Below are 27,392 nucleotides of genomic sequence, written 5' to 3' on the forward strand. Positions count from 1 at the left end.
CTAGCCATGTCTCCACCTCTGCTATGAGCCATGGTCAACTACAGTGTTTCTCCACATGGTTTAATTATCTGATCTCTGTGCAGCATTAATCAGTTTTTCCACAGAACTGTTCACTTTAATTTGATGCACTATCCAACAAAGTGTATTGTCTTAGAAAACCTTTTCATTTTGTGGACTATCCATTCTCAGGCAAACTGTTCATCTGCATCATCCATCAGGGCATATTTTTCTTCATAGAAGATTAACATTCTTTTAAGAAAACTAATTAACTATTATTGATTTGTTTATATCCTTGAGGCCTCTAGTTTAATTCTGTCTTTACACTTTTAAGGCTTCTGCTGCTGTCTTGCATTCATAACTTTGGGAACTCTTGCTAAAATCCCCAGTTTTTCTTCAAATGCCTTTAAGCTTTGCTTTCCTGTGATGCAGCTAATGGTTTATTAGCATAATTCAGCCATGCATCCCTCCTTGTTTTAAGTCCTTTAGATGTTTCATTCCACAAAGCAGCAATGAACTAAAAGACATATATAAATCATAAGATGTAGATGAAAATAATGGTCCGGTACTGCTTGCTCACACTGTCTACTGCTTATGACAGCACTGCTAGTGCATTATCAAATTTGCTTTACAGCAGGATCTGTGACTGTTATCATACTTTCTAAAAATCTGTAATTCAACAGAGTGATAGTACATTCTTCCCAGAGTTTGGGGTATGAATCTTCTGTGGCTTCTTTCAGGTTTTAACAAGCTTAACTCTTTTAACTTGGCAAAGGCTGTTTTAGCTTTTGCTATATGAGAAAGATCTTGGACTTATTTGGATTGGCAGCTGAATTCAGCAGGATACTGCATCCCTGTCGACTGAGGTGCACAGCGTGAGATGCTGTTATGCTCTAGCTAAGAACAACCAGAATATCAAAAAGAAAGATGATTCTGGCCTGTACTATAGTCTGTCTCTTTGTACATAACATTTCTAAAACCAGCGATAGATTATAAGATCACACTATTATTGCTGAGCTTAAGAGTGTCTGAAGTTCGCATTGGTCTTAAGAGATACAAAGGACATTTTGTATCCGTCAGTAAAAGATATCTGTTCTTTCCACGAGCTCTTTAAATGCTGCTGCGTGGAAAGATGAATTCCATCATTATTTGAGAGTAGTATTTTGAAGGTTACCTCCATACCTCTCCACTAGCAAGAGTTGAGTATGTGTTTATTGGGTGGAAGAAATTTATTGAATCAATTTACTATTTGAGCAGTGAAGAAAAATTTCATTGGTTGGAAGATTGTAGACTGGCATTTTTCTTGCCCTCCATTCTGTCAATGGAATTAGGAGCAAAAGATGAACAACTTTCCAAAATTTTGTGTTGTCTCTTGTATCTTCATGGGGTCTTAAGTCTTTATCACACTTAATTTTTTGATACTTTTCTTCCATGGTTGCTCACATCTAGTTTTTGTAGCCAGAGTTTTGCTGGCAGAGCTGTGAAATTGGCACAGTAGTTAATCTGCCACTTGTCACTCTCGAAGTACTGTTTATTTCACTGGATTTCAGTTTTGTATGAAAGCTGCTATACAAAACAAGAGAACAAAATACTGTGTGGGAGACAGACAGATGTACAATAAGAAGCATTTATGCAGAAATTCTGAGGTATGTAGGTTGTTATCCCCACTTCTGCTGGTTAGCTTCTGCTTGATATTTACCCTGAATTTCAACTTTTCTTTGGCATTCTCTGGAAAGCACTCACAGTGGACTAAGTGCCTCTAAGTGTTACATTAACAAGTCGTATACTGTAGGAATTTACTGTGAACTGGATATTCTCCTTTTCTTGGTTGTTCTTATGGAGAAACATGAAAACACTGGGGAGTGGATTTGCTGGTGGTTTGGGTTTTTTCCCCAGTAAAGACAGATTTCATTCTCTAGTCACTGAAAAAGAACTTTAACATGCTTGAATTTGTCTTCAATGGTCCTCAACTATGAACGTGATTCACTTGTACATATGAATTTGGGGGATGGGTGAAAATGACATTCTATCTGTAGTTTTCAATTTGAAAAGTCTCTGTAGGAGAGCAGATCCTTGATGTCACCTTGAGGGAATTCATAAAAATGTGTTCTAATTTCGCTGGCCTGGTTGCCAAGGTAGATGTGTAGTTTTCAATCTTTGAACGTTTTGTTGATCGAAGTAAGAACACAGGGTCGATTTATAACTTTTGACAGCTTCGGCAATGGCCCTTGCTGTCAGGTAGTGTCATGTATAGAGGAGAGAGCAACAAGCACAGCTGCTATCCTTCATTTATTTTGATAAAACACTTTTACACAGGTGGTCAGTTCTAGAAACTGATCACATTAACTGTGACCAGATTTAGACACTTGCATCTCAAGGTCTTTTATGATTGTTGGCTCCTAAGTTGACGATATTCATTTTATTCACATACTTAACAGAGAAATGCTTTATGAAGTTCATTACGAGATTGCTATTTTGGGCCCACTGCACTGTGTTCACATCCTAATGTGAAATTGTCTCCTTCTGCAAGTTAAAAAGAGTTTTTCCACTTCTGATTTATTACAGAATTTCCTGATGTTCTGTAATATACACACAAAAAACCAAAACAACCAATCAAACAAAAAGATTGCAAAAGATTATATTTTAAAATTGTTTTCATTAAATCATAGATAGGGTAGATTCTGTGATGATTATAATAACACACATCTTCACTCTTTGTGAAGTTTTTGGATTTATTACCATACTAGTCTCGCATTACGAAGAACCTGCTCAGTCTCCAATTAGTATTTTGCCTCCAAAATATATTTTCTGGAAAATTGCATTAAAGGTATTTATCCTAATTGCTTTTTATTTTCTTTTTTTTTTTTCAGGGAGCGCTGGAACACCTGTTGTCTTCAATGAAAATGGAGATGCTCCTGGACGCTATGATATTTTTCAGTATCAAATCACCAACAAGAGTACAGAATACAAAGTAATCGGTCAGTGGACCAACCAACTTCATCTAAATGTAAGTACTACTTTGATTATGATGCTGACATTGGAGAATACTCATTTGAGTATTACATTATTTCAAAACACTTGAAAAATTCGTGATTCCTTCTGTCAGTTGGCAGAAGAAAGCTCTTCCATTGTCTTCTTGAGAAGACAGTAAAAGATAGCACAATAACTTGAACCAAATCCTTTATATTTTAAAGTAGATTGGATTGTGTATTTACCTGCTCCTTTAAATGAAATTTTAGAATCATTATGTATTTGATATTCCTCAGACTGATTATGAAGTAAGACAGGGAAATAGTAACTCATCCTTCAAAAGAAAGTGTCAGACAAAATGATGGGTATGTGTATCTTGCCTGAGTATTTCAAATAACATAAGGGGATGGAAATGTATTTAATAAAAGAGAAGTTTAGACTCTAACTACTTCTAATTTACTTGAAACACTGGATGATGAACTACTGCAATAAAAAGATTTCTTGAATATAAAGGGAGAATTTGGTATTTTTCTATTTAGTTAACTAGGATTAGTATAGTCCCTTATTACTTAATAGCAGAAGAAACAAATGACACAACTTACCCATCCATGGGATGTGTTTCTATTTGCTGCCTTAATATGTTCTGCAAGTTTTGTGGTAGTTAAGCCCCACCTCTGCATGGAATTCTTTTTGTTTCGAAAATTGCTATGACAATGAGATTCCGAGAATATAATATGCCATATTTGTATGACAGCCAAGCACAAGCCACAGATGTAACTTGAGAAGTTGTTGGGTCCAACACACTTCTTTCTGTCAGAAGATGGCTCCATGTGTGGAGAGTTAGAGTCATGAGAAAAGCAAAATGAAGTTAACCTGTTTCCTTGTTAGCCGTGCAATATTTACAGGGTTTACTTTAGGTATGTTAGCCATTTGGGTAGCTCTGCTTCTGTGAAATATCAAGTGATGTTTTGCTAAGGGCTGATGAGAAGGGCAACAGTGTGAGCTGATGGCTAGATCCACCAAAGGGAGTTTATTCAGTGACTTTAATTAAGCCACAAAAAGCGAGTTTCAAACATCTCTGGTTTTGCATGTGAGAGATTCCTGAAGAAGAGTAACAACGACAGTGTAGTAAATACTTACAAATGATTCTCCTATTGCGACTATTTAGCAATTATTGTCTAAGTGCTGCCCAAAGTAACGCATACGATAGCTCCCCATTTTCAGCCACAGCTGTTAAACCACTTTACCATGTCTACTGTTTAATATCTATAACTACTTTGCAAGGTCTTATTTATTTTTTTTTTCTGTCCAAATAGGAAAAATCCTACCAACATAAACTGTGTGTAACAGATTGTGTGACAGTGTTATCTCCTTCCACTAACCTGATATCTGTCTGTTGAAAGGCTTGAAAGGAAAAAACATGATTTAAGAAGTTTAAAGATTAGTACTAAATAGTAACTTCTGGAAAACACTAGAGTCAGACCCTTATCATAACTGTTATGGCATATACTGCAGATCTTCATAATTGCTACAGTTTTCTGAAGAGTTAGTGTTCATTAAGTGAGCAGAAAAACTGATACACTCATTTTGCACAAATGTTAGTACTAACATAGCAGTTACACAGTAGTAGCTAAAAGCTACCTTAAAATTTTCTTCAATTTTAATTCCATTCCAATCTGCCTTTTTCTATCCCCACTAGACTGCTAAATTTTTCATTAAGCCTGTAGCTTTTCAGTCCCATTATTTCTGCATGATGTATGTGTACTCCAGGGAGTTCTCTGAAATATGGTTAGATTGGCTGCTACTCAGGCTACTGAAACCACACCATGCTAACCACATTGACCACAAAGCTAACAGGAAAGGATTTATCTAAGGACACCACTTGTTAACTCTGATTAAGAATGGATGTGATAGATGTTCTTTGGCTCTCTTTTTTCATCTTTGTTTTTCACCTCCGTGAGCTCATGTGCTACACACAACTGGTTGTCCACATTGGTGGATGAGCTCTGTCTAACGTATGGAGTCACAGAGATGCAAACGGAATGGCACACTGCTCGGCAGCGAGTGTTTGTGCTCCCGACCTCATGCCATGATCCCGCTTTCATCCTACCACCCCATGCTCACACGGCCCCCTCCCCTCCCGCATGGTGCAACTGGATTGATTCATCAAGGATGTGTTTCTCTCCCTAACTTTCACTCCTGTTTCTCCACTTACTCGTCTTTATCTAAAGCCTGGAAGATTTCTAAAGGGACAACAAAGATTTATTTCTTAAAATTGAGATGCTGGATGCTGGTCTCCATTGATCTGCAGGTGCTGGTATGGTAACAATGAAGGAGGTCATAATAGGGGTGATAGAGTTCATCTCCATCTGTTTCTGTGTCACTAAACTTACTTAGCATGTGTTGATGGTAGTTGTGCCACACGATGATCTACTGTGGCAAATAAAAGCTGTTGCCTCCTCTCACTAGGTGTACTAAATGTACTAAAACAAGTAATCTTTGTGAGTGATTGTCAATACTCCAAATCATCATATTGCAAATGAGGTAGTGCCTTTGATTGCCAATGAATCAGAGGGAACACAGTGGATGTTTTCATTGGTTTCAGTGAAAACATCTATATTTATTGAAGGCAAAGTGGTATTAAGATGGCAGAGCACTTTTTACCCTGCTGTTCTGTAAAGGAAATGCTTTTGAAATATACTTTTCCCATCCTATTCTTCTTTCTCCTGCATTTTCCTTTTAATGAAGACACATGTAACTATGATTTTTAATGAATCTCTGCCAGCTAGATATCTTTTATAGATGCTTCTATTCCTGTTTTTACAGATATTTCTTCCTCAAATTTTGTGGTAACATGTTGTAGCTATGATGTGGTTTTAGTTATGTTCATCTATACAGCTGATATTGTGCTTCAGGAAATTTATAGCTTTTATTCAACTATTTATTTTCTATGACAGAAAAATAAATCATGAAAGTACCAGGTTTGCAGTACAGTTCAACCTTTGGAATAATTAATGTAACTAAGATTAGAAAATGTCTTGCATCTAGATAACTGAATCAGAAGGTTTCCTTTTTATTTCTGATTCTGATTTTTTTTTTTTCACCCTTCCTTTTTGTTTTCCTTTTCCTAGGATGCTCTTTGATATTTTCTCTATTGGATTTGGACTGTAGGTCCCTGTCGTGTGGGCTATGGCTCCTCACCCAGTGGCCAACCCTGGTCCTGTCTCTGACCCCAACCCTCAGGATTCAGGATTCCTCTCCTGCTGTTTCTGGTTCCTCAAAGTTTTCACTGACTCTGCAGGCTCCTTGTGGTCAAGCTTCAGATTTGTCCCTTTCCTGGTGCAGTGGTGGCTTTCCCTTTGGGCAGAAAGTGCTGACTCTGGCTAGATAAAAACTGTATCGTGCTCCCTAAGGGGCTGTTTGTCAGCAGGCTTCACCAGCTGCAGAGACCCTTCTAGCTGCGATGCTGGTTTCTCCCTGTAGTCCTCAGTAACATTAACGCTCTCCTTCAGGCAGACTGACCTTTCAGATTTCCTCTGAGGCAGCTATAGCTTCCGGATATAGGAACTTCATGATTCCAGATCAGTACTACTTGCAATTCTTACAAAACAAATGCGTGCGTGACAATGCTGAGAGATACAGTATAGAAATTAAATTGAAAAAGAATAATGATCTTTAAAATTTATTTTTTTTGTGCATTTCTTGAGTTTGAATAAAGTATCTCGGTCTTTGACAAATGCAAGGAGACTCTGAAAAAAGATGTTTAGAAACATTGAGCTATAATCTCAAAAAACCTGTCTTTTATACAATTATCATTTTACATGATTCTGACAAGATAAATTTACACTCCCTTTAAAGTCCTTTTGCTCTCTAAGGTTGCCTAACTTTAAATGATCATAGAATCATAGAATGGCATAGGCTGGAAGGGACCTCAGAGATCATCTAATCCAACCTCCCTGTCATGGGCAGGGACGCCTCTCAACTAGATCAGGCTACTCAAGGCTCCGTCCAACCTGGCCTTGAACACCTCCAGGGAGGGGACATCCACAACTTCCCTAGGCAATTTATTCCAAAGTCTTACCACCCTCGTACTGAAGAATTTCTTCCCAAGATCTAATCTACATCTGTTCTCCTTCAACTTAAACCCATTTCCCCTTGTCTTGTCAGTGGACACTCTTGTAAAAAGTCCCTCCCCAGCCTTCCTGTAAGTTCCCTTCAGGTATTGGAAGGCAGCTATTAGGTCCCCCCAAAGTCTTCTCTTTTCAAGGCTGAACAATCCCAGCTCCCGCAACCTGTCCTCGTAGCAGAGGTGCTCCAGCCCCTGGATCATCTTTGTGGCCCTCCTCTGAACACACTCCAACAAATCTATGTCTCTCTTATGGTGGGGACACCAGAACTGGACGCAGTATTTGAGGTGGGGTCTCACAAGAGCAGAGTAGAGGGGGAGAATCACCTCTTTTGACCTGCTGACCACACTTCTCTTGATACACCCCAGGATGCGGCTGGCCTTCTGGGCTGCGTGAGCGCACTGCCGGCTCATGTTGATCTTCTCATCTATAAACACCCCCAAATCCTTCTCTTCAGGGCTACTCTCAACCCACTCTGTGCCCAGTTTATATTTGTGCCTAGGATTGGCCTGACCCAGGTGAAGGACCTTGCATTTTGACTTGTTGAAGCTCATGCAGTTAGCACTGGCCCATTTCTCAAGCCTATCAAGGTCCCTCTGGATGGCACCTCTTCCCTCAAGTGACTCCACGGCACCACACAACTTGGTGTCGTCGGCAAACTTACTGAGAGTGCACTCAATGCCGTCATCCATGTCGCTGACAAAGATGTTGAATAGCACTGGACCCAGAACAGACCCCTGAGGGACACCGCTTGACACTGGTCTACACGTAGACATTGAACCATTGACCACAACTATTTCAGTGCGACCATCCAGCCAGTTCTTTATCCACCAGGTGGTCCATCTGTCAAATCCGTGTCTCTCCATTTTAGAGACAAGGATGTCGTGTGGGACAGTGTCAAACGCCTTGCACAAGTCCAGGAAAACGACATCCGTTGCTTTACCCACGTCAACCAGCTCTGCAGCTTTGTCGTAGAAGGCCACTAAATTAGTCAGGCACGACTTGCCCCTAGTGAAGCCATGTTGGCTGTCACCAACCACTTGGTTATTTTTTATATGCCTTAGTACAGCTACCAGGAGAACCTGTTCCATGATTTTACCTGGCACAGAGGTAAAGCTGACTGGTCTGTAGTTTCCCGGGTTGTTCTTGGTCCCTTTTTTAAAGATGGGGGTTATGTTGGCCCTTTTCCCATCTGTAGGAACCTCACTAGACTACCAGGACCTCTCAAATATGACGGCTAGTGGCCTGGCAACTTCAGCCACCAGTTCCTTCAGGACCCGTGGATGTATCTCATCAGGTCCCATGGACTTGTGCACCTTCAGGTTCTCTAGGTGTTTCTGGACCTGATCTGCTCCAAAGATCTTACTGTACTAGGAATTACTAGACCTTAAAAATTTTTGGTTTTCACTTTGAAGGAAAAAACAAGTGCATTACAACTTCTGATCATTGTTTACATGTTAACTGTCAAGTCTTTCTGTTGTTGCTTTCCTCGTTTTTTTCTTTATCAGTAGATGAAGACAACTTATTTTTCAGGAAACTCTAATAGCTAAAATCCTTTCTTCCAAAAAATATTCTGGTTTTCATAATGAATAAAAATCCAGGAAAAGGTGGTTGCTTCTGCAAAAGTTATGTTTTATTCATATTGCAACAGTATTTTGCATACTAGGTCACACGTAGAAGTTCCCTACCAATGTGTGGGTTTTGCAAATTTGAGCTCTCAACCATGTAATCTCTGTAGGAGGAAAGTTGTTAAAAACAAGCTTGCCTTTCCTGGCATTTATGATTTAAAATCAACTTCCTTTTATGATTAATAATGAATTCCCTCTTAAAAAATATGTTCTGTATTTCTCAAGTTGTAAGAAGGGCTAGATGAAGATGTTGACTGATGGCTTTTGTCAGTGGCAATAAATGGAAGGAGTTCCAGTTTTAAAGTTTTAATAAATTTCTCAGTTTCCTTTCCTTAGGAGCCCATTCAGTTTGTTCTGGTTCATTTCTGAGGGTTTTTCCCCCTCTTAAAAAATGCTCTATTTTGAAATCTCAATGTCATTTGCAAAAAGAAAAGTTGAAATGTTTAAGAATTTTAAAATCTAATATTTTGACTTTAAAAAGGAAACATTTTTAATAGAGTTTAAAACATTCTCAGATTTCATTTCAAGCTTATATATTGTTTTGGTCTACCAGAATTTGTGTTTAAAGATCCTAATCTGAAAAATATGTAGATGGAAATCGATATTCTTCCAAGTTAGTAATTTTGATTGATGGGACTTGAGGCAGACATAATTATTGGTGTTTTCAGAATCAGATATTTAACTGATGCAGTTAAAAATCTTGGGTGGATATCCATTTATGTGATATTATTGCTTAAGAAAAAACAGCGCGTATCAAAACACTGTATGTTTCAAGTGAAAACAGTGTGTTTTTAAGACATAATTCACTTGTGTTTGTTTTCTTTTTGTTTTCTTCTTTTTTTTTTTTTTTCACCAGAGTACAAGAGTTCTGTTGAAAGGCAAGAGAAATTTTACAATAACATTTTTTTAACATTCTTTTGGATGCATAAGCTTTCAGATTTATAGAGTGTATGCACTGAGGATATAAATGACTCAGGGGCAGCCATTTTTCTGTAATGGTCTTGATTTATGACTAAGAAAATAATAAATTAAAATTTCACTGATGTGATGAACTATCAGAGAGACAGCCATAATCACCATCAGCCTTAAGCACAGTGTTTGGTGAACTAGTAAAAATTGGGAACCCCACACCGACAATGAGCTTCCCTTCAGGAGCTGTATCACAAAAAGATTTGAATCAGTATTTGATTTCTCTTCTTTTCTAGGACTCTTGTAAATTATGTATCTAATCCTGAAGGAAATTATCAACACTGACATTAGTCAATTCTTTTTGGAAGTAACAAATTCAAAATGCATTAGTTCTCTTTCTTGTGACATGGTTAAAGAAAATGATTCAAGAGGCTTCTGATGTTTCTCTAACTGCAGCAAATAAGTTTCAAGCTTTGCTGTAGGCCACTATATTTCATTAAAGAAGCCAGAGAGCCTCTTTTTTTTCCTGTTAGCTATTATATAATTGATAGATGTTTTCAAATTGCTGAAGCTAAGCCCCATGTTTAACAAAAGAACACACTACAGTGAAATACAGAACAGGAGCACTTAGTGCTGTATATGATTATATCTACAAACAAAATACGACAATCATACTGCCTGCAGGGTGCTCCTCTGCTCATATGTAATAGGGCAGTAGAGTTCAGATTTACACTTCATCCATGTTATCTGCCTTAAAATTGTTGATGCTGGGTTAAAAATAAAACTCCATGAGACAGGCAAAAATGTTTTATGTTCTTCTACTCTTCTTCTCAAAATTATGCTGCTGTCTTCCTTTATTCTACACGGGGCTGAGAGTAGAAAGAGACTATTATGGGTTTTAGAAGACTACTTAGGTTTTACGAAGCTTTTCCTGATCTTAGCACTGGTCAATAAGTATAACTCAGGATTTATTCTTCTTTACTATCAGAGTCTTAGGTCAATATGAGACTTGTAGAAACTAAGGTCCAATGCTAGACTGAAGAGATAAGTCAACAGTAGGATACGGTGGATGCAAATTATAGACAAGCCAACAAAATTCATGAAACATGGAATAAAACTGGGATTTTATTGTTTTTAAAGGTAACAGATTGTATTATTCATAAAAAAATACTTTGGGATGAGGACGGGAAATAAGTTGAATACAAATGTTAGGAAGGCATTAAATAATTTTGAGATGTGCCTGTAGTAGAACAGATGCTATTTCACACATGATGGAAAATCAAAACAGAACTTGGATTCAAGAGTCAATTACCTTAGAAGAATCCAAGAAAAATGACCAGTTGTCTTCCTTCTGAAGCTTTTTACTTTGCTGGTCCTAATAATACTTTATTTTTTTTCCCCCTCAATGAAACAGACATGTTGACTGATTCTCTAGAGAAAAAAAAAAGAAAATGGAAAAAAGAGAGCAGCTAAGAAAATATCCTGAACTTGGATAACCATTTGTTCTTCATTAGAATTATACCAGATTGCCAAGGAAACAGCCTCTGTTTGAAAGTTAGGATGAATAGGGATTTTTTTCCCACCTTGTCAGGGTGAGTGAAAGTCAGGTTTCTCAATAGAAGCATGGGATTGCAGTTGCATGCTTGGCTGTGAATTTGTCACAGGATTCTTGAGTGGATGGTAGATATTTTATAGTTTTTCCTGATCTTCCTTTTTAAGAAGTGTTATGATTAGAATGAACTGTTCTTTAAATAGCCACAGCCAACAGGACCATGGAGTACTCTTGGTTTTGTTTTTTTTTTTTAAAAAAAAAAGAAAGGAGGACTTGCCATGCATGACAAATAAAATAAATCACTTGTGTTTTAAAATATTTTTTCTCTTGTGCAATAAAACCAAATGTGCAGTGATAAAACAATGAAAATTCAGGAGCTTTTATATGTATTTCTGGAGAGTTCTGCTTTCATATATGGGATTACAGAGCAGGGTTAGGTGCTTCCCTGGTACCAGCTAATGTTATAACTTTTAGCATAGACAAACAGCTACTGGAAATTTCAGGTAGTTTGGATTATGCATGGGTGGGAGGAAGTCTGCAGTGAATTTCTTTGTGAGGTACCAGTGTGAGACAGGGAGTATCGGCATGTTTCTTCCTTAGTCTCTTCCATCTTTCTCCCCTCCTCCACAGAAATTTATATATGCATTATAATTTAAAGATTGAGCTGGCCTTTAAACCTAGAAGCAAAATGTTCATGTTTAAAAGCAAAAATGGTAGATTAAATGACTTTAATTATTGTTCATTTGTGTTACATAATGGAAGTCTACTACTAAATTAAAAATCATTAAATGGAATATGAAAGAGACATTCAGTTGTTATAATATGATGAAAGAGAATAACCAACAGTTAGCAGAACATTACCATATGATTATTTTTTCTGTTTGCTTTGCTGCAATTTCTCTTCATCTTGCAGTAGTATTAATTTCATTTCTTTAGGATAGTCATCTAATATTTATCTAGGACTTTTCATCTTGATAAATCTCCAAACACTTTAAAAAAAATAATTAAAGATAAGGAGTGAATTATTTTCCACATTTCCAAGATGTTATCACTGGATTTAGTGGTGATATTGTGATAGTACAGCTTAAGTCAGGGAATGAAGAATGAGTAGCTAGTCTCATTGTAACTTCAGCTCACAGAAAACAGATTTAGTGTTGAGTAGGACAACAGGGTGTGCTGGGAATGACTGGATCAAATAGAAGAGGTTTACAGTAATGTACCCAGTAACTCCATGAATTAAAGCAAAACCTCCCTTATGGAAAGCATAGGCATAAAGCTAAACAATGGCTTTGGGGTGACTAACAGATTTGCATCACCAGAGGCCATTGCAGCAAGGAACTCCTAGACTTATGGTGTAATCCATCTGTTCTCTTCCCAAGTGCTGTGACCTGGTTAGCAGAACTGTGACTTCACTTTGAAAAGTAGAATAGCTGGAGAGAGTCCAACTGCAAGCAATGATAATGATCAGCCATCTAAAAGTATGCCTGTAGGGAAAGGCTGAGCAAACTAGGCTTGTTTATTCTGGAGACGACTGAACTGAGGGGAGTTATGTTAATATCTTTCAACGTAGAAAAGATTATTCAGGAAAAGAACAAACAGTTAGTCATAGTTAATTTGGCTATTAGGAGAAGTAGTGGATTTGAATTACAGTAAGAGATATTTAGTGCAGACATGCTGGAAGATTCTAATGATGAGGATAATTAAGCACTGAACTGCATTGCCTGGGAGGCTGGGCAATCTCCAGTGCTATGAGTGGATTGGAGCAGGTGAGCTGTACAGACTGATTTTGCATAGTTGATTCGGAGGTGGGGCTGGAGGAGTACTCCCAAGATCTCCTTCAGCCATCATTTCTTCAATTTTCTGGCTTTTGTTAGTTTGTTTTGTTTGATTTTCTAGTGATCCCCTTCAAAGGTAGATTTCCTGTATTCCTTGAGCAAATGCTGGGAGAGATACAAGCAACTGGACTCCTACACTCTAACTTTCCCTAGTGAATGCAAGACTGTGTATGTAGTAAGAACTCTAGAAGAACGCCATGACAGATTTATTAGTTTATAAACTTGGTTACTTATTTAGAATCTTCTCTTGCTTCAGGTCATGCATCACATTAGTAGGTAAGGACAGCTTTTCTATGAATCCTTGGAGAGCTTTCTATTCACATGTAGGACTCCAGATTGGACTTTTTTTTTTTTTTTCATGAGAGCTGCTTACTACTCCCCAAACTGATTTATGTTCCTTTATGTCTATGTGGAAAACAATTTGGTATTCTGCTAGTAGTGATTTCTTTTACTTAGACCTTCTTTCCCTACCATTTTTCAGAGAAGCATTTTCCCTGTAACCTAAAGCAATACAGCAGCTCTACCCATAACAATATTTAAAATTCATCATTAATTAGTCAAGAAGTAGGAAAAGTATGATTATCAGCATTTCTTATTTACTTTATTCTTATAAGTATAAAAAAATTGGTTTCCTAAATAGATATTCTCTAAAACTGCAAAAGGCAGTCTAAAGAATTTAGCTGTCATGAGAATACACTGAAATATTTCTATTTATCTGGTCTAGTTATGATCTTAGTTTTTCACTTGTGTTCAAAATATTTAGTACCTGAAATCTGCCCTAGCACTATAGAAGACAGCTAAAGGGTTCTCAAGAGACTATCTAGCCATTGCATAAAGTTAGCATCTTCTACACTTATGTAACTGCAAGGATGAAGACTTTACAGCCTCTGAGGGCATTCTTTTCCATTTTTTAACTACCCTTATCACTCTGAAGTGTCTTATAAATACCAGACTTTACTTCTTGTTGCTATAATTTAAGCCCGTTACTTCTTATTTTATTCAGTATACATCGAGCACATCCTCATCCTTTTCATGTGTTAGAAGACTGTTGTTTTACCCCCCTAGGCTGTTTTATTTCTTCAGGCTATACAACCTGAATTTGTTCAATTTAGTCACATAGATCATGTTTTCTAGACACACTTCTGATCTCTGCTGATTTCCTCCGGACTTCCCATTTGATCCTCCTTCAAACTGAAACACGATGATCCAGCCTTCACAAAGTGCTCTGGCTGAAGTCTCACTAGTGCAGAGTACAGGAGAAACATCACTTCACGTATTCATGAGTGCGGAGCAGAGGGGAAAGATGATTTTATGAGGGTGGCATTTGCCCCTTTTGCGACAGTATGACATTGGTTCAACATAGTATAATCCACTACAGCCCTTAGATCTTTCCTCTGAAGAGCTGCTCTCTCTCTCTCCTTCCTGACCCATAACGTGCTACCTGTTACTTGTCCCTATTAAACTGCATGCTCCTTTTTTTCAGACTCTCTGCAGTTTTATTTGGAATAAGTGTCCTGACCTTCAGCATAGCTTCAACTTTTTTCAGTGTTATTGCCCAAATTTTGTCACCATATACTCTATTTTATCATCCAAACTGCGTTGAGTTTTTATTACAAGTATTGAATAATAGCAGACTAAGAATAGACCTTTCCAGGCCCCACCCTGTACCATCTCTTCCATTCTGACAGTGAATCAATGACAAATTTTATCTTCCCACAGCTTTCTGATATAATATGCACCTAGCCCTTAGGGGCTAGATCTGTTTCAATAGGTTGCTTATGACTGAGAGTGTAATTTGAGATGGTGTCAAAAATCTTTCTAATGTTAAGATAAATGACACCTAGCTGCTTGCCTTTCATCCACAATGCCTGTTACCCTCTCACTGAAGGAAATGTGACAGCTCACTGTTGACAGATCCCTTTTGGCTGTTATTTGTCTTGTTTGTTTGTTTTCTCTGTGTTTTCGAAATGTGTTTGTTTATTTCTTTCAGGATTTTTCTGGGAATTCAAGTTAAACTGAATGATTGATAATTCCCTGGCTGCTTCTTTTCCGCCCTTTTCTGAGCACAAGCACTAGGTTTCCCATTTGCAAGTTCTCCATACTTTCACATAAAGTCTCAAGGGCTTTCTATCTCCTCATTCAGTTCTTTAAGTATTGTAGAATAAATCTCAATATGTTCAGTCCATATGAAAACCTCTGCCTTCCTGCAGTACTCCCATTTTTAATGTGTTCATCTTTCCTTAGTAACAAGGATTTTATTTTTTTTTTTTTTCTGACTAAATGTGCTGTGTGGTATTTTCTCCAGCTTAAACTTCTTCCACATGCTTGTTTTGTGCCTGCCAGATCACCAAGTCTCTCCACAGAATTTTCAATTTAATTATTGACTCTTCATTCTAAGCAGCAGCATAGACTTGGCAGAGAAAGCTCTTCCCCTGCTGCTGAAAATCTCAGTATATAACACAGTCTGTTTTCTGCCAGTTCTGAATTAGTTCAAACTTTCAGACTTTTAATATATGATTTTGTTACCTGGCTGGCACTGTATTTAAAGCACTGGTGCGTTTTTCTTTTATTTATGTAATGCTGAAAATTCTAAATTTTTTATTGTGGAAAGATCTGACTGTTCACTAAGAGAAGCTGGCAAAGAAGATAGGAGCTATTATAGTGAAAAACCACCTTAAAGTAATGTCAAAACCAACATCTCAATGTTTAGGATTTTGCAGTGCTTCAGGGTAGAATGTACTAAACGTATTAACCACTTTTAACCAACCAAACAGATTGGACAAATATGTCAGGAACGGTTTAGGTATAGTGCCTCTTTTCTTGAGACAAGGAGATAAACTTGATCCCTACATTTCAACCGAGCTTGTCTGTTCCTCTGTCACAGTCAATTAAGGCAGAAGGTTGCTGAGGTGAGAATAACTTTGCTCAAAATTTCAAGTATTTCAAGTGCTTCGCTTTGCTGAAACACTGTTTAGAAACTGAGAAGCACAGGATCACAGGATATTCCAGCTCTGTTTTCTGTTATTCTTTGAGAGGTCAGTGATCAAGTTATTGCCTTTGTGCTTTCTATCTTGCTGCTGCTTATGCTTCAATGGAAAGCTCAGGAAATAGATGCAAAATTGCCTTGCTCTCATATTTCAGTTCCCTCATTAAAAATCATTTTGCTACAATTTCCTCAAAAAGCGTCTGTTTTGAGGTATGCTATAGCTGCTGACTATCATGCTGATCAGTGTTGCCTTACTATTTTCAGGATGTCCTTTTCTGTATTCTGCTGATACTCTGCTCTCCTTTATCTTACAGTTTGACTGTGAGTTCTTTAGGATTGAGACCATCATTTTTTCTTGCGGATTTGTATAGCCCTTAGTGCAATTGAGGTCTTGGTCTGTGAGCAGTGTGGGAATAAAAAGAATATATTATTTGTGTGTTGCTATTATTGTGTAGAAAAGGTTTGCAGGTTGGAATTTAGAGGCATTCATTCTTCAGTTTCACATGCACAGCATCTTTTGCACTTATTGAGAAATAAGAAATAGATTAAATTATTTAAAAATAATGAGACAGGATTAAAACTAAAACAAATCCATCAACATCTTTTTCCATACTGAACTGAGGCTTTTTATGATTGGCTAATTTCTAGTTTTAAAATAATGAAATATTAAAAGAACAAAAAGGATGACAGATCATCTCCTTAAGTAATATTAAATATGTGTATGGGTCATGCCCTTGTTAGTGTAACTCTACTGCAGTTACTGGACTGATCTAAATCTGCTGAAGGTCTAGCCCAGTACATTTTTTTGCAGGTCTTTATGAAGGTGTTTGGGGACAGCAGCTGCTTGTTTTGCTAAAGAAACTCACCTTTAAACCAATAGAATAATTAAAAGCATGTAATGATGACTAATTTTCATTAAATAATAGAATCATAGAATCAAAGAATGGTTAGAGTTGGATGGGACCTCAAAGATCATCTAGTTCCAACCCCCCTGCCATGGGCAGGGAAACCCTCCACTACACCAGGTTGCCCAAAGCCTCATGCAACCTGGCCTTGAACACTTCCAGGGATGGGGCATCTACAACTTCTCTGGGCAACCTGTTCCAGTACCTCACCACCCTCTGAGTGAAAAATTTCTTCCTTATATCTAATCTAAACCTACCCTCTTTCAATTTAAAGCCATAATGAGATTTATTAAATGAATTTGTCTTAAAATTAAAGGAAAAAAATCTATATGAATTTCTTTAAAGTCAAATGGCAGTGGTGCTTAGCTCCTTGTGTTCCTTCTGTTTAGCCTGAGCTGTGAAGTGTGAGAGAATCTGAGCACTGTTGGGAGTGAAAGGCACCTGACACAGATTGAAGGGAAATATAGTAGCTATGGAGCACTGGACTTGGGACAGGCCAACTCAAACTTTAACTTAGGTAATTGTAAATAAAAGCAACAGATTTGGGAGGGAGCATATTTTTATGGGTATTAAAAGCTTCATCAAGAAATGCAACTAGTATATTAAACTAGTGATGGCATGAACCTTGGGCAGAACTGAGAACATTCTCCAGGCACAAGGAAAGTGACATTAAAAAACTCTTTGCCAGAACTATGCTTCTTTACTTTTCTCAAAGCACTACATTTTTTACAAGTAAGCTTACAGGCTTTTTCTGCATGATCAGCTGCAGGAAAAAAAAAGTACTTCCAAGCCTTATGGTTCAAATGGCCTCAGTACTAGAGCTGGTCAAAACCTGTCACTTGATAAAAAGGGCAATGGTGGAAGGTTTCTTCTCAAAACAGCATTTTCTTAAAGAAAAACATAAAACTGACAAGTTTGGTGGTGGTTTTTTTTTTTTAAATTTGAGATTTTTTTGAACATACTTGATTAAAAGCAAAGTTATGGCACAGTCTGCTTTTGGTTACATGTAATGACTTCAATCTCTGTGTGTACATCATAAGTTATATCTATAAATGCCCATTAAAATCTCTCCAAGTGCATGTCAGGTACATGTAAAGACAGTGAGAACCACTTGGTAAGGATTTGCAATAGAGATTGTCCATGTGAAAATGATCTGCATAAAGAATAACTTTGGAAACCTGAGTTGCAGTCTGATCCATTGATAATAATTATATATTTTCAAAATATAGACAATAGACCATTCCAAAAAATCTGAAGTCTGCTGATGTCATCTTGAATAGGATATTACTGTGTCATAAAATTATTAAGGAGATAATTGTGGTGGTGGTTTTTTTTTGTTTCTTTGGATTTTTGTTTTGGTTTGGTTTTTTTTAATAAAAAAGATACTATCTTCAGAAAGAGGTGCTTATCATTTAATTGTGATTCACGCTTTCAAGAAAAAAAACAATCTTGCTTATATTGAACAGAAGTGTCTACTAGATTGCTGTAAAATTTCATCGGATAGTTACACAGTGCAGTAACAATAGCTGTTTACTTGATAACCTGCTAATGACTATACTTTGTGCTAGTCTACTCCCCAAGGCGTCTGAAAACAAAATGTTGTTTACTAAATATTCCATGCATGTTAATAAGTTTGTTGTTTGACAAATTGAAGAGAATATATTGCAACTCCTCCTACCCTGGCACCAAGTGTCTATTAGGGTCAGCACTTCTGTAACCCATCAGGACCAACCAAACCACAGGCAGAGAAAAGTAAAAGTAAAAACAAGTAAAATATACACATCTCAAACAATTCAAAGACTAGCATTTTAAGACTGGATTTTAAAGTATGTATAGCAGTAATAAAAACTCTCTGTAGATTATGATATTATGGTACGATTCCCTTCTTAAGGTCTCCATAGTATGCTCCTCTATGTATGTATTCAGCCATCACGAATTATATAACCTAACTAATGAGGTTGGTTTCTTTAAGACAAAATTACAGTCTCAGCGCACTAAATAAGATCCTTCCATTGATAATGCAAGGCTAGTATTTAATCTTTTCTGTTTATGAGCATAAGAAACTTTATATTCATTTGCACCATTCTTTTGTTTGTATGTATTACCTCAGAACATCCTTCCCTTTAATTCTTTTGCCCTAGCTGAGAATGACTTGTTAATATTACTAGAACATTAAAAATACATTCTCTTAGCTTTAGTAATTCCAGAGATTGGTGATACTGTAGTTCTGGGAAACTGGAGATGACAAGAAAGATTTTGACATGCTGAGGTAGTACGAAATTGTTACGATGTTTGTGGTATTAATTCTTTGAAAAAATATTGCTCAATTTTAAGAGTAAAAATGGTTTAAATCAGGCTTTCTAAAATATAAGTACTTACTGGGCAAAAAACCTTCCAGACCTGAGAGATGGAGATCAGTTATGTCCCTACTTAAATTTTTACCCATATTTTAAACTTCCTTAAGTGTCTCCTACTGCTCCTGTCTGCATGACAGCTTCCCTCCAGCCACTTGCAAAGTTAAGATGGAAGCAGGTTAAATAATTTGCCCAAGGTCACTGAGAATGTCAGACTATATCAGAGCTATGTAGGCTAACTCTAAGCTTAGAAACCAAAGTTGTTTGGTTTCAAATAATATAAATATCACTTCCCTTCCTGTAGTCCAGGACATTTTAAATCATATATGCATGTAAATAATTATACAGACATGCATGTAAACAGGTATTCAGATTTAAATGACAGTAAATTTATCTGTCTTTGTTTCTCCTTTGGAGAAGCTCTGAGATGGAGATGGTAAGTGGTGTGCCTTGGAAGAACTTTAAGCAGGTGGATTCACAGTTAGGAGAAATCAGCTTCCATCTGGGTTATAACAACAACCCATGCTTTTGTTCTTAAAGAAAAAGAGAAAGAATTATTTTCCTTGCAGTATTTCAGACTGGTCCTTTAACGGTCATTGCAGCTAAACAAGATGCTCAGATTCCTCATCAAACATATTCGACAGCATTAATTTGCAACCAGTATGTGGTAAAACCAAAGAAATGATCCCATGTTCTTTGCAAACCTCTAGGAATGTCTGTGTCTGAAATTGCAGAAAATGACATCTCAGTTGTTAGGAAAACAGCTGTATGGGATAAATGGGGTAAATAATTTACAGCAATTGTGGCAAATTTGGTAATGGTAGTGATTTTATATTGACATTGACAATGTGGATTCATTCTGGGTTTTGTTTTGTTTTGTTTTTTAATTTAAAACTCTATTTTTCGTCCTTGACTTATTTCCCTTCTGCACATGCCTCTTAAATATTTGTAAGTTTTGTCTGTAAGTATACCCAGATTTTCTCTAGAGAGACAAAATCTGTCTGACAGACTGAACGCAATGATCATTATATTTAGGCTCCTAATGAATTCACTTTAGTTGAATCAGTTTCAGTTTAATTTTGGTTTTTAGTGGTTCAGATGACTTGATTGGACAAGGTACATTAGAGACTTGAACTTTTACTTGGGAACAGATGCATTAGGCAATTTAAAAAGCTAAATATTAGACTAAATTGCCTTAATTCACTCACTTGCTATGCTGCTCTGATGAATCTTTTTGTCAGAGTATGAATACTTCCAGGAATTTGAGATAAAAATAAGAACAACTCTTAGTGACAGCTGGAGGTGGCAGTTCTTTGTCATTTTTATAACTAAGAATTTGAATATCTGTTAAAAGCCATATGAAGTTAGATGTGAGAGCCTCGATGCTTCTGGAAGCCTTGGCTAACAGACTACAAAATCAGATGTTTTTCTGCTCCTATAACTCTAGTAGAATGCACTACTTGAATTCATCTGTCCAGATCTTGTACAATTCTATTCATTACAATAATATCCTTAAACACATATTTTTCATGTTTTTAAATAAATATCTACCTCTGAGATCAGATTTCAAAAATGGAAATTCCTCCAAGTGACAATATAATATAACCAGAAATATTAAAATATTATCCACAAATGTCCTCCATATAAACTCTCTGAAGTCTGTCCAAGTGCCTTTATATTGCCACCAGTTGCTGGACTATGTAAGTGATAATTTTTTCCATGATCATTAAAAATGGAAAACAGAGTGGTTTTGTACACATAAATGGTTCAGAAATGATATGTGACCTATTAACAGCATTTTTGATCAGTCTCCTCCAGTTGCTGGGGGCATTGCTAAATGAATGAGTTGCTTGATTATTGGAAGAACATAGATGCCAGGAATGCCAATGTGCTACTTGTACTGTGTCATGTAAACCTCATCTTGTTTTAGCCCTGTTCTCACATCATTAATTTTTAGCTTTATTATTAGATATTTGAGGAAATTGTATTTGTAATGTTCATGAAGGATAGAGGTGTTTACTCTTTTTGACATGAAATAGCATTTTGTCTGTATTTTTATGGTTTAGTGAACTGTGAATCTTAGTGCTGCAAATTAAAGCAAATTGTAGCTCTGTCAGACAGATATCTCATATAGAGATGATTTTTATGTCTATTTAAATAGCAATGAAGCCATTCTCTTTTTGTATCATGATGCATTTCATGGAAAATGAATACGTGTCTTATAGACATGCTGTCATACTTTCTGATGTTTTTATTTCACTAAGTATTGAAATAGTAGAAAATGGAACTCCTAGAAAATGGAATTCCTAGAATTAGAGGAATGTGAGGTACTTCATGATATCACATCAATCTATAAGAAGCTTTCCAAATTCAAAGAAGCTACTCAAATAAAATTAATAATAATGTTTAAACCATTATTAATAATAGATACAGAGCTAGGCTATTCCAGTCCATCTGACCTAGATGATGAATTCAGATACATTTAACAATGAACTTTGCCTTGTCATGTATCATACTGTAGTGAATAGCAGCTAGAAGATGTCACACAAAAATGAAGGTGATAACATAAATCTTCTAGAAACTAAGTTTACCTAAGACTACTTAATAATCTGAGACTCACTCAGCCTTAGCAGCATCTGAGCAGTATGACGAGTGCCACAGACCCAGATATTTTGATCAGTAAGAGCTGAAGAGATGCAGAACTTTTTCATTCATTTTCAATGTCAGAACTCCCCTTCTTTTCTGTCTTTCTTTTGTCTGGCTTTGTCGTCTCTGTCAGTTTCTTTCCCCCATGAGAATTTTGTTTGAAAACGTGTGCCTAAAGTTAAACTCCCCTGAAGTGAGTTTTGCAACATTTGAACTTCTAGATCACTTTGGGGCAGGTTTTCCAAAGAATTCAGCTTGTGAAAATTGCAAATGGAAGGATAGTGGGATTTTCAAAAGCACTTAAACAGATAAGGCACTTAGATCCCATTTAAATTAATTAGCTGGATTGAGCAAGTTCCCTCTGGCACTTTTGAAAGTTCCACTGCTAAGTGTTTATGTCTACATAAAAACCCGTGATTTTCAGAAGAGGCTGAGCATCCAGCAGCTCCCTTTCAAGTTTATGGGTATTACAGGTTTTCAATAGTTCTGAAAATTACACAATGTGCCTGACTTTATGTTCCCAGATGATCCTGTGTCACTTTCTTGTTTCTTAACAGTTTCTACTGTTATTTATTGTCTAAAGCTAATCTCAGAGAAAAAGCGGGATCAATAGTACTATAACCCAAGGATAGAAAAATAGTGACACAAGTGAATCTTCTGCATCGATTTGAAAAGCTGGTTCCTTTGGTACATACATTCAGTGACTGAAAAAAACATTGTTGTAATTATGTCTTTTACTAGATTTCTTATTACATTCATATTATGCAAAATAGCTCAAAAGTACATTACAAGCAAACAGCGCTGCTGGTTATGGATAGTCTTTAATTGCTGCAGAAATCCTTAGCAGACCTGTTCGGATAGAGGAATAGTTCCCCCTGCCCTTTACTCTGCCTCTATTACAGTAGTGTCTAAATAGCAGTCTGAAGGTGTACACATATTAGCATTTTGGTTTCAATCAAGAGTCTGCATTTGAATTGAATCCACTAATTATTCCCACTTAGCACACTTGCTTATTGTAGAGTGGGTCTCAGGCTGTGTGAGCTGGATTGCTTTTGGCTGAAATGAAAACTGAAGATGCTTTCCAGAAGGACATCTCATTTTCTTTAATCGTTACCAGGTTTTCAGTCTGCTGAACTACGTCAAAATTAGTTCAATATAACCTTCCTTCCTAGACTGTAATCTCAAATACTGAGCAATGTGAACATCAAGTCCTCAAAGCCAACACCTTTGCTCCACAGATCTGCCCTTACCGTGCCACATTGCTTGTTAATTAACTATAAATTGAGTTGTCAGGATGGTTGCGTTCACAGGAGAAACCCATCTTTACACCCACTTCCAGATTTAAAACCCTACAATGCCAGAATCTCAAATTTGCGAGTATCTTAAAGAGGATCTCTAATTTCAAACACTGGCCAACATTTCTTGGGAATATATCTTCTTTGTTAGATAGAAAATGAAATAAAAAACTCATGAGCAAGAACTCATAACATTTTTATTAAGATCTTTTTCAGAAATGTAGGTCAACCTAAATGTAACTGTAGGTTTTGCCTAAAAAAAGTAATCCAGAAAAGACAGATTGTGAGACATAACTTCTATACCTTGTAAAATGCACCTGCACCAGCCATTCATTCTGGTTATTCTCTACATTGATTTAGAACTTTTTATGCTTTCAGAGTCTATTCTTGTTTAAGTTGTTCCATCGGTAACAGCTAATGGTGATTATATTCATAATTAATTTTTTAAAAAAAGACTAAAGTTTGTTTAGCCTTCATAACCCTATACTGCCATGCTGGAAATTATATCTTGTGTAGTTTATGCGTATGATGTACTAGAATGAAAAACATAATATGAATCTTTACCAGTGACTTTCAGAAATAGGAGTTTATTATCTGTTGTTGCATAATCTGGGATGCGTAACCTGAGGCACTCTAATGTATTGCCGACCAGGAAGAGTTTTTAAGCATATTTTTAGTCAATTAAAGCACTGTCAAGACAAAAGTATGTGAAATCATAAGTAGCTGTGCAATAAAAAGCTTTTTTTTTTCTTTTCTCTTTTATTAAGGTGGAAACTCTGAAAGACACAAAGGAATTCTGTGTACCTATCTAAGCTGTGGATTCACAATACAGTAAATGTGGCTTTAGGATGCTTGATGCCAGATAAGAAACACTGTAACCTCATGGTATTAAATGCTGATCTGGTATAAACTCACTTTACTAGTTCAAATGTGTTAAAAATATCGGACACGTTAGCTTTATCCTGTTAGGCTTCCTGCCAGATTAGATATTGCCTATCCATGCCATTCTAAGTTTATGCTGGATCAGGCATTGTGTACTCTCCTGGTGATTCTGTATTGTGTGCTCTAATCTGGCAAATATACAGTACTGTTCTTTTTTGAGTCATCCCAAACTTATCCACAGATCTGGATTAATGACCATGGCCTCCTGTTGCCCCCACTATCACAGTATCTGACTAAAACACAAGCTTTGATGTATTTATTCTCCTAACAACACTGTGAAGGAGAATATGTCTTTGCTATCACACTGATTTCATCATAACTTTTTCTCTCTCTTGTCTAGTAGATGAAACAGCAGGGGTTATGCAGGCTTTGAGAATTTCAGTGATTAAAACCAGGAGATTGTAAGAGAGGTGAATATTTTCTTAGAGTGTCAAGTGCTCTGCTAGGGCTCTATCAAAGCTGTTTCATGCAACTGGATTATTCTTATGGCTTTTAGGAAGCTAATTACTTAAATGATTTCCTTTAGGATAGTCACCAGATGCTGCATTTTGTGTAATTAGCACAGTCCTTGATATAAAATATGATTCAATTCTGTAGGTTCGGGGGCAATCCAAACCTCATTGAAGTCCTTGAGTGACTCTGGGAATTCACACAGCTGGTCGTATGAGCGAGTCTCTTGTCTCCTCGTTACTGTGTGGTCCCTTGTTTGCCCCATTGAGTGGTGAATAACAGCAAAGTCCTATGCTGTGCAGAAGAGTGGTCAGAGGAGACAAAGAGTCTGTCTGCTTGCTGCTGCTGTATTCACCCTGCGCGGTGCCATAACCAGTGCTTCAGAGCTTCGAGGAAGGCAAATGAGGCCAACAACATTACATTGTGATTTTCTCTCCAATCTATTGAAAAACTGCTGGAAAAATAAACTGTTAAGGCCAAAATTATCCTTCTTGATAAGCTGTCCTCATTCTGTCCTCCTCCAGAAGGAACTGAAAACATTCCTGACACGTGAAGTTTTGTTACTGCTGTTTCACTTATAAATAAAGCCTCCAAATTAAACAAAAATGCTAAGCACTTAATAGGCAAGAACAAGGCAAATCCTTTGTCCTTGAGTGTTTACCCCCTAACAAAGGAATGAAAGTTGGAGCATGGCAGCAACACAGAGTGATTCTGCTACCTATGAGTAGCTCTTTGCTCCCATCCACTGCTCTGGTTCACTCAGTGTGACCTCTTGCAAAACATGGTTTTACTGAAGGTGGGCTAAGGAGATCTGGGACCAACCTGAGTGATAATTTTAAGCAGGAGATGCTTTAAATCCATGAGTTTCCTATTCAGATTTTATTTGGAGAGCATGCAAGAAGAACAGATAAGAGGATGAAAAAAAGTATGTTTTGTTAATGTGCTGCTGTGGAGAAATCTTGGATTTCCAAAACAAGACTGCATTGTGTACGTCTGTTCTGTATTGCAAAAAGATCCTTGGACTTTTTTTAAATCAGGAGGACTAAAGTAGTAGCCATGGCATCTTTTTCCATTATTTATTCAGAAAGCAGTTTATACTCATTTTTATCTTCTAGAAATGTAAACAAAGCACTCTTGTGCATTTTGAAACTTAGGAAGTGGAAAAGTATAAAATATCCAGGTTCATGGAAGAGGTGGCATCACAGAGCTTTTTTCTGGCAGTCTTTGTTCTGCCGGAGCTGATGCAAGGAGATTTTAATCTATTTCTTTACTGTATCAGAAACTTATCTGAAACTCTCGTAGCCTTATTTTGTAATTAAATGTTTGAGAACTACTGGTGTTTATATTTGCATGTGATTAACTTTTAAAGCACTGTGTACAGGGTTTCTTGCTTTTAAACTAGCCTGGAGTCAATAAATATCTTTACAGACGTCAATTTGGTCAGCAGTAAAGAGGTAAATAGAAACTAATGACACTCATCAAGCCTGTGGCATGAATGATTTATTGGACACAATCATTTAACACTTTCATAAAGTCAATACAAGGGAAAGAAACAGGTTTCTTATTATGGTAAACTGTATTTGTACTGTCAGCATGTAGTGATTTATGACAAACCCGTGGCCAGGATTAGGATATTATAAATGGGGGAAAATAGAAGGCTCATTAATTTTTTATACCTGCAGGTAGAAGACATGCAGTGGGCTAACAGACAACGCACTCATCCAGCATCTGTCTGCAGCCTGCCCTGTAAAGCCGGGGAAAGAAAGAAGACGGTGAAGGGAGTGCCCTGCTGCTGGCACTGCGAGCGCTGTGAGGGCTACCATTACCAGGTGGACGAATTCAACTGCGAACTGTGCCCCATTAACAAGAGACCCAATGCCAACCGTACAGATTGCCAGCTCATCCCTATAATCAAACTGGAGTGGCATTCTCCTTGGGCCATCGTGCCCGTCTTCATAGCTATTCTCGGTATAATTGCCACCACCTTTGTGATTGTGACATTTGTCCGGTACAATGACACGCCAATCGTCAGGGCCTCTGGACGGGAGCTCAGTTATGTGCTCCTGACTGGGATTTTCCTCTGTTACTCCATTACTTTTCTAATGATTGCGAGTCCTGATACAGTGGTCTGCTCGTTTCGAAGGATCTTCTTAGGCCTTGGCATGTGTTTCAGCTATGCTGCCTTGCTTACCAAAACAAACAGGATTCACAGAATATTTGAACAAGGTAAAAAATCTGTCACAGCTCCCAAATTTATTAGTCCAGCTTCCCAGCTGGTGATCACTTTCAGCCTCATATCCGTGCAGCTGATTGGAGTCTTCATCTGGTTTGCTATTGATCCACCACATACCATCGTAGACTATGGAGAGCAGAGGACACTTGAACCAGAAAATGCCAGGGGAGTTCTCAAATGTGACATTTCAGATCTTTCTCTTATTTGTTCCCTTGGATACAGTATTCTCTTGATGGTCACATGCACTGTTTATGCTATTAAAACAAGAGGGGTTCCAGAGACCTTCAATGAAGCAAAACCCATTGGATTTACTATGTACACAACCTGCATAATTTGGTTAGCTTTTATTCCAATCTTTTTTGGTACGGCCCAATCAGCAGAGAAGGTAAGTGATGATAAGTTTACAAATCAAATACTACCCTCTTTTTATTTTCATCTCACAATACTTGTAATACTACAGTATTTGTACTTTTAAAAATGAGTAATTCTGAATGCTAATTGCAAACAAACTCTCAGAATTCACAGGTGATAAGATATATGATTCAGAAGGTAGGTTTCCTGTA

At 37.1% G+C, this 27,392-nt stretch overlaps 1 protein-coding gene across 1 annotated transcript in view; it reads left to right on the forward strand.

Annotated features, from left to right (window-relative positions):
• GRM8 (glutamate metabotropic receptor 8) overlaps positions 1 to 27,392 on the forward strand; it is a 381,588-nt gene that overhangs the window by 294,454 nt on the left and 59,742 nt on the right. The window contains exons 7-8 of the mRNA XM_086609724.1: positions 2,868 to 3,004; positions 26,279 to 27,214. Coding sequence (XP_086465850.1) covers positions 2,868 to 3,004; positions 26,279 to 27,214 — 1,073 coding nt within the window. The remainder of the gene's footprint in view (positions 1 to 2,867; positions 3,005 to 26,278; positions 27,215 to 27,392) is intronic.

This window comes from Tauraco erythrolophus, chromosome 4, assembly GCF_009769465.1.
Source record: "Tauraco erythrolophus isolate bTauEry1 chromosome 4, bTauEry1.pri, whole genome shotgun sequence".
Lineage (NCBI taxonomy): Eukaryota > Metazoa > Chordata > Aves > Musophagiformes > Musophagidae > Tauraco > Tauraco erythrolophus.